Source organism: Acomys minous (genome assembly GCF_964271855.1).
Source record: "Acomys minous genome assembly, chromosome: 16".
In the NCBI taxonomy this organism is placed as follows: Eukaryota; Metazoa; Chordata; class Mammalia; order Rodentia; family Muridae; genus Acomys; species Acomys minous.
The window spans coordinates 26,812,111-26,820,041 of NC_140498.1; the positions used below are offsets into that span (position 1 = coordinate 26,812,111).

The 7,931-nt window shown below is 49.5% G+C and overlaps 1 protein-coding gene across 6 annotated transcripts in view; it reads right to left on the reverse strand.

Annotated features, from left to right (window-relative positions):
* The window catches only part of PWWP2A (PWWP domain containing 2A), a 41,245-nt gene extending 39,975 nt beyond the window's left edge, over nt 1-1,270 (reverse strand). Inside the window, exon 1 of one of the 6 annotated variants that reach the window (XM_084761909.1) lies at nt 434-1,223. In XM_084761909.1, coding sequence (XP_084618035.1) covers nt 434-960 — 527 coding nt within the window. In that variant the 5' untranslated portion in view covers nt 961-1,223. Of the gene's footprint in view, nt 1-433 lie in introns of all 6 variants that reach the window. The other 5 variants (XM_084761910.1, XM_084761911.1, XM_084761912.1 and 2 more) reach the window with 5 other exon arrangements.
* Nucleotides 1,271-7,931: the final 6,661 nt, after the last annotated feature.

Consider the following 7,931-nt stretch of genomic DNA (forward strand, 5'->3'; position numbering starts at 1 on the left):
TTGGGAAGCCAAAAGCACACGCCCCTCTCTTCAGCCCCGCTAAAGTTAAAGGTTGATTTGAGGACAGACAAGAGCCTCAGCAGCACCTCTCCCGCGCCCGGCACCCGGTTCTCCGGGGGATCCATCTGCATTTTGCATTAACCCATCTGCCCCAGTGCGCAAGCCAGGGTCGCAAAGGGCTGGGAGGAGGTTGGGGGGGAGAGAGGGATGAGGAGGCGGGGTGCCCGAGCCATCTGCACCCGCGCGCGTCCCCAGCTGCACACCTGGGGCTCGGCCCGGCCCGCCCTCCGGGGCCGCGCGCGTCTGCCCCACGCGGAGCGCGCCCCCACGAGTAGAGTCGGCGCGCGGGACCCGAGGGCGGGGCGGGAGCAGCCGGGGTTCGCGCTCTCCCTCGCGGCGGAGCGGACGCCGTGCTGTCGGGGACCGGCGGTACCTTTTAGACAGGTCCATGAGGACCCCGGAGAAGAGCTTCTCCCCGAGGCGGAACGACACGACGAGCGCGTCCTCGATGATGTGGTCCAGCGTGACCCGCACCTCCGAGCCGGGGATGAGCTGCGACACCGCCGAGTCCCCACCAGCCGGCGGCACGAGCGCCGGAGCCGGCGGCGGCGGCGGCCGCGGCGCGTCCTCAGGCTGCTCGGGGGCGGCCGGGGGCTGCTCGGGCGGCGGGGCCGGGGCGGCCGCGGGCTCGGGCGGCTTCGCCTCAGCCTCGGGGCTACCGGCCAGCTCCCCCGGCGGCGGCGGCGGCGGCGGTGGCGGCAGCGGCTGCTCGTCGGCCTGAGGGGCGGACTGGCGCCCGTCGGCCTCGCCGTCCGGCACCGCCGCCTCGGTAGCCGTGACCGGGAGGGGGATGCCGGCCTCGCTGCCCGGGATGGGCTCCAGCTCCGGCTCGGCCTCGCCGGCGCCCCCGTCCCCGGGGGACGCCGCGGTCGCCGCCGCCTCAGCAGCCACGGCCGCCATTTTCTCGCTGGTTTCTCCCTCCTCTGACTCGGGCTGCGGCGGCGGCGGCGGCGGCAGCGCGGCTGGGTTCCCGAGGCCTTCCCCTCCCTCCCGCTAACACTGTCGTCCCGCCCTTTCCCTGATGCTCGTGATTGGCACCGCGCCATTGGCTCCGCCTTCCTCCCCTCCCGCATCTCTGACAGCCCATTGGTCAGAAGGAGACATCTGTCACAGACTGAGTCCCGCCCCCTCGCTCAGAGTAGGAACTTCCCATTGGTCCGGTGAGTTGTCAAGTGGCGAAGCTAAAAGGAGGTGTTAGGGGCGGTCTGAAGGATGGCCAAAGCTGAGCACGCTACTTGCCGCCTGTATCCATTGGTTCGGAGGGAAAATACCTCATTTTGATTGGTGAATGCTCCTGCCTATATCGGCCTGTTCTTTGGAGGTGGGAGAAGGGAAGGAAACGCTGGTGGTGCCAATTCTTTCAAAGACTCCCCAAGGGAGGAATAGCGGGAGAATGCAGAAGGGGAACCAGTTCCCAAGAATCTTTGCGCAGAGATCCTTAGAATAAATGTTATTTCTAGGCGTGGACTTGCTTGTGGCCGGGTGTGGGCACAACAGGCTTCTGTGGGGAAGATAACTAAAGTTCCAAAATAATCCTGAAATACTTTTTGAGTGCCTGTTCTGCTAGTCAATTTACAAGGTGCTGGGAGTAAGACTACGTTTCAAGGCATTCCCCATAACCACATGACAGGAACTCCTGCATGTGCACGAACAGTGTTTTCCTTCGCTTCACTTTTTAAAAAACAAAGGACTAATCTCTGCTTTTCTAGGGACCTGCTAAAATTCAAAGAAGGAAAATTCTAACGAGAAGGAAAACAGCTGGCATACTAAGTTGAATGAAGTCCTGCCATGTTGCTTATTCTCCTCAGTCCCCTAGCCCTTTTCTGTGCTGTGTGTAGGAAAAAAGACAACTCAATCCAGGCATAGCTGTCCATGGGGCTAATCCCAGCACTTGGGAGGCCTGGGCAGGAATGGCGAAGATTAAGGGCACATGGCTTTCATACTGTTTCATGACAGCCTGGGCTACAGCGTGAGTCCCTTCCTCAAGAAAGGAAAAAGAAAGGGGTGGGATGGGGTCTCTCCAGTGGTCTAACGCCCTTGTTTCTCTGGTTTGGGGGTGTTTGTTTGTTTGTTTTGCTTTTTGAAACAGGGTCTCTCTGCGTAGCTTTGGCTTGCCTGGAACTCAGAAATCTGCCTGCCTCTCTGCTTCCCAAATTGTGGGCTTAACGGCTACTCCTATTTTAAAACTCTTGTTAAGCCTAGAAGGAGTACTGAACCTATCTCACTCAGATCGTTCCTCTGTGAGCCCTTTTCTGTAGGAGAGACCAGAGGCACTAAGAACACCTACAAAAGAGGAGGAGGAAGAGCTCCCAATGTGGAGGGAGGAATGAAAGTTTGAAAGATGACTTGAATATCATATGTCAGTCCCTAGTACAATCTTACACGATCCTTATGAGAAGACAAGTCCTATTATACCCACTTCATTTGAAAACTGAGACAAAAAAAAAAAAAGAGGTTTCTAAGATAGATCACAGTCAAAGGCTGAGTGTTCTCAGGGAAAAGACAAAATGGCAGTAAGCAAATATAGGCCAATGTTCTGTCTGTTTCAAGTCTAGCAGCTCTCAGGAAAGTGAAAGTCCAATAACAGATGCCAGTCAGGGAGAATTCAGAATCTTCCTTTAAGGTAACAGGAAAAAATGAGCTCACTTAGTGATCGCTATCTACCACTAATGTCCCCTTAACCTCACATTTAAAATCCTGTGTTACGGGGGCTAGAGAGATGGCTCCTCAGCGAAGAGCATGTGCTGCTGTCGCAGAGGACCCCAGTGTGGCTGGTTCCAGTACCAACATTAGGTGACTCACAACCACCTGTACCTCCAGCTGCAGGGGACTCAGTGCCCTTCTCTAGCCTCCTTGTGCACAAACCTACTCTCAGACGCATATATATCAATAACTAAAAGTAGAAAAATAGCCAGGCATGGTGGTGCATGTTTTTTGTCGAAGAGCCAAAGGCAGGTAGATCTGTATGAGTTCAATGCTGTCTTAATCTATATAGCAAGTTCTAGATCAGCCAGGCATGTATCATAATGAGACCCTATCTCAGTCATCAGTTTTTTGAACCCACTGATAAGTTTTAGTTCTCTTTCCCAGATGAAAAAAACTGAGCCTTCTTCAAAAAAACAATCTGTGCTTGCTAACATGCACGCAGCATTGTATGAAAGCCAAAAACCTCTACTGCAGACTATAAGTTTACATTAAACATAGACAGGTCTTGCCTTACAAAATTTTCACTATGACACTATGTCTATAGTTCACCATAATCAGCTAGTTAAACAATAATGCACGATGCACTGAATTCCCATGCCATATAACCTCCCACAGGGAAGAAAATATAACTTGGGTCCTGGGACCTCATTACTTCTCAAAGTAATTACAAAATTCCTTGTGAGTGGTTTAAATTTCTAATTTATCACCGACAGTAACATAGATAACAAGGCATCCTCCAAAGGCACGATTTTCATCATGCAGCTCAAGAGACTCTACTCACCCTGTGTTTACATTGAGTCAGGTTTTCTGCTTCACCACCAAGACCCTCTCGCCCGCCCTGTCCTGTCTTTCAGAGCCTGTCCTCTGCAAAGCTTCAACCCTTGTAATACTAGGACTGTCTAGTTGTGCATCTTTCTCTTATCCATTCAGAAAGTACTGAGGGACTACTATGCATCAGTAATTTGTTTTTTAAAAAAAAAACAGGGTTTCTCTGTGTAGTCTTCACTGTCCTGGACTCACTTTTTAGACCAGGCTGGCCTTGAACTCACAGCGATCCATCTGCCTCTGCCTCCCCGAGTGCTGGGATTAAAGGTATGTGCTACCACCGCCTGGCGTTGCATCAGTAATTTCAATCACTGAGACAAGCAGAAGGCACGCCATAAAGAATACAAGGGATTTGGTAACTGCCCACTTGGGTCTATTTTTTCTAGTTGTCGGAGTTATAAAATAGTAAATAAGATGATGAAAGTAATTCTGAATAATTCTATAAGAGGAATAAACAGGCTGTGGTAATAAAGGAGATGGGCAAGGCAGAAGAACACAGCCTTTAAAGAGGATGATATTTAAAAAAAAAAAAAAAGGCCTTTCTGAAGATGGGATACTTTAAGATACAAAGGAACAAACATAGCCAGCTCTTTGCATTGCTAGATGAACATTCAGGTCACGAAAGAACAGCAGTTGCTTAAAGTACCAAGGCCAAAGAAGGCTTGGCTTGGTCAGAAAGACAAGGAAGACCATTGGCGGTTGAAGACAATGACCGAGAGAATGAGTAGGTAAAGTGAGCTTGGGAAGGAAAACAGGTCCTGAATGATCATGCTTTGTAAGGGATTCTCCCTGTGGGAACCCCAGATCTAGCAGAGAGCCTGGCTCTTACGTCTGCTGCTGTAACCTAGGCACTTGCGCCATCAGGTTCCTCCTGGAATGGAATTGACGTGGAGAGGTCTCAGTAGGTGGTAGGATGGATGGATAGTTGGAGGGTCGGATGCATGTATGGATGGAAAGAATAAAAAAAAAAAATCCAGCATGAGTGGCTTTGCTCCAGAGGGGTGGTTTGCACTATGGATATTGTACTTTCATAAGGGCTTAGCTCTGTGTTGTGGCACAGCCCCTGGGGAAGATCTGGACCCTCCAGCCGGGTTGGTAGCCGGGCCGCTGCAGGTGTGCAGAACTTCTGACAGGAAGCCTTGCTAATGTGCAGCACCTGGATAACATTCCTCATTTAGTCTAGCATCTTTTCACTATGCTCTTGGGCCTGATGGACATCTAGGCAAGACGCCCCCTGCCCACGGAGATGTGTTGCTAGGCATCCAGGTACAATGATGGTCTCAAGGAACTTGCACCTGTGACTCCTCCCCGACTGGACGTAAGCAGCATCCCCTGGAAGCCAGACATGCCAGAACACACATATCAGCACATCATCAGGAGGAAAGAGAAGCCACTGTCACCTCCCTACTGTGAGATGACTCCGCCAGTAGCCATCGACAGTGTGGACAAAATTCCCATGGACAAAACTAAAGTTACCCATGTCGTAAATTATCTCACCACAGAACAGGCCTAGGAGAGCGTTTGGCATTTTGAGGAACAGGCAAGGCCTGAGAGATGCTTGCCTACACACACCACAAGGGCCCTCCCACCAAGGAGACCGAGTACCTCTGAGTGACAGAAGCACTCCCTAAGTTAAAGATGCAGAATGTTCACCCCAGCACTCATCCAGTAAGCAGAAGTCTACAGGCTGCTTCCCCTCTGCTTCCTCCACAGCCGTATCTGGTCCAAATCCTAACACCAGGGACCATGGAAGTGGAAATAAGAGCTCCTCAGATAAACAGAGCCCCTTTGGACCAAAACCAAGCCGTAAGTCTGATTCTAGAGGTTTTGCTATCTAGCCCTGCAAAGGAGCCAGAGCCTTCTCCCAGAGCCTGAGACGTGTCCATGAATAGTGGAAGATCCAGCAATTTCCAAGCTGCTGAAGATGGATGTTCCAGAGACAAAAGAAAGAAAAAAAAAAAGCAAACACCATGAACCCATAAGCTCAGACCCCATGACTTGAATATGTTCATGCCATTGCCTTCTAGAATGCTTTGGGGAGTCCCGAGTTCCGCTCTGAAATAGGGATTCAGTATTTTGGGGAGGGCGGTTTCAAGACACAGTTTCTCTGTGTATCGGCCTTGGCTGTCCTGGACTCGCTTTGTAGACCAAGCTGGCCTTGAACTCACAGAGATGCCTCTGCCTCCTGAGTGCTGGCATTAAAGGCGTGTGCCTCCACACCCAGCCGGGATTTGGTGTTTTTTAAGTGGAGGCTCAAGCAACATTTAGTGCAGTAATTATCTGTCTGTGAGAAAAATTGTTCTGCTCTGCTTTAAAGTTAGATGAAGAAAAAAAGATGTGCTGATTGGGGGACCTTGTGACCTATTTTTGTATCCTTTGTCCTAGAGAAGGACTCTGAACCTTGCCTCCTGGGTAAATAATGCTTATGCAGTTCCCAAACCTAGGCTTCTTAATTCCTTTCCCGTGACCAACATAAGCATTGACAAATAAGAGATGTACACCTACTAACCCGGACAGCTGTGGCCTCCGCACATTCTCTAGCCTTGTCAGCAGGACCGAGCCTATCTGAGAGCTGGGTATCGCTGACAGCCAGACTTGGTAGGACCCCAGCTCTCCACACTGAAGCTAGAGGCTGTATGTTTTTTATTAGCCTAATGGGCCCTTGCAATTGGCAAGCTGCCTCATTATTAAATGTCACAGAACAAATACTAGCCTCGCAGGGCCTCTCTTGCACGTGAAATTAGCTTACCTCCAATTTGGTGCAAAACGTCCTACAGGAGAAAGCGGAGATGACTAAGTTCATGTTGGTAAATACGTCCTAACTGGGCTTGTGGTGGTGGTGGTGTGGATTCCATTCCTAGAGCTTGAAGCCAGGGCCTCATTCACGCTAGGCATGTGCTTACTAAGCCCTACCTCTCGGTGCTGGCTATGTATTCTCAGCCAGTGAAGGTGGCAGGCAAGTAGGGAGACTTGAGGTTCACTTGAAATCACCTTATTTTTATTTCCTTGTTTAGGTCTAGACCTGAGATTTTGGTTTGTGAAAGGAAGAGGAAAAATTCAAATCTTTTTTATAATGAAAACATTTTCCACCAAATGAGCCTCAGGCTTTATGCTACACATCTTCGTAGGAGAGAAAGCAAGCAAATGCCTTCTTTCTTTTTCCTTCCTGTGCACAGGCCCATCATCTTGACCGCTGTTGCAAATGCTTGCTGGATTTTGTTTGCGGCAATAGTCTGTTTACTTAATGAGCTAACCTTCTCATAGAGAAGCCCTGGAGTCTAAAGTTGTCATAAAAATTTATCTATGTTTTCTCTTGTACCAACATTAAAAATCCTTGCTACTGCCTCAAAAAATAGAAAATAAAATGAGAGAGAGACAGACAGACACCCATCCATCTGTCCAGCTGGGGCTTAGGGTGGTAGCTCATGCCTATCACCAGAGCTAGAAGCAGTGGGATCGGAACTCAAGGTCCTCTTTGCCTTCATTAGGGTCAAAGGCCAGCATGTCAAACATGAGACCCTGTTTCAAAAAGAGAGAGAAACTAGCCTGGTCTGGTGACACACACAACACTAAGGAGGTAGAGTTTAGAGGATCACAGGTTCAGAGTTCAAGGGGCTGTGTCTAGGCTAAGAAGCAAAAAAAAAAAAAAAAAAAAGTACAATGGAGCAGGGCCTCAAGGCTCCCACCCATATCCCTGGTACTCAGGAGACTAAGGCAGGAGAATTTTAATTCCAGGCTAAGCTAGGGTACTGGGTAAGATCCTATATTAGAAAGAGAAAGAAGGTCAGCCTGGCACCCCAGCCAGTCCTGACGTCACAGACTTAGGTTTAAAGCTCTGTGGTGTGCTAGAGTATTGGCCAAGCCTGAAGAATGTTTAACCTTCAAGAGCGAACGTGTGTCTGTTTCCAGTCAGCCTCTCTCTGGCTGTACAAAAGCCTCCATGATCTTAGGTAAATCACTGAACCTGTTTCCTCAGTTATAAACTATTTTGTAAATATTGCTTTTTTGAAGAGTCACTTTTAATTTTGTTTTGGCGTGTGTGTCTTTACATGTGGGTTTGTACACACGAGTGCAGGTAGGTACCTTTGGAGGTCAGAGGCAGTGGATCGTCTGGAGATGGTCCTGACACAAGTGCTGGGAACCAAACTCTGAAAGAGTAGCAAGTGCTCTTAACCACTGAGCCATTTCTCCAGCCCTGGATATTTTATTTAATCTCATACTTTGATATGGTTTAATACTTTAATATGGTTTTAGGTTTTTATCTTTTAGGTGTGTGTGTGTGTGTGTGTGTGTGTGTGTGTGTGTGTGTGCAGTGTGTCTATGTGTACTGTGAGCATGCA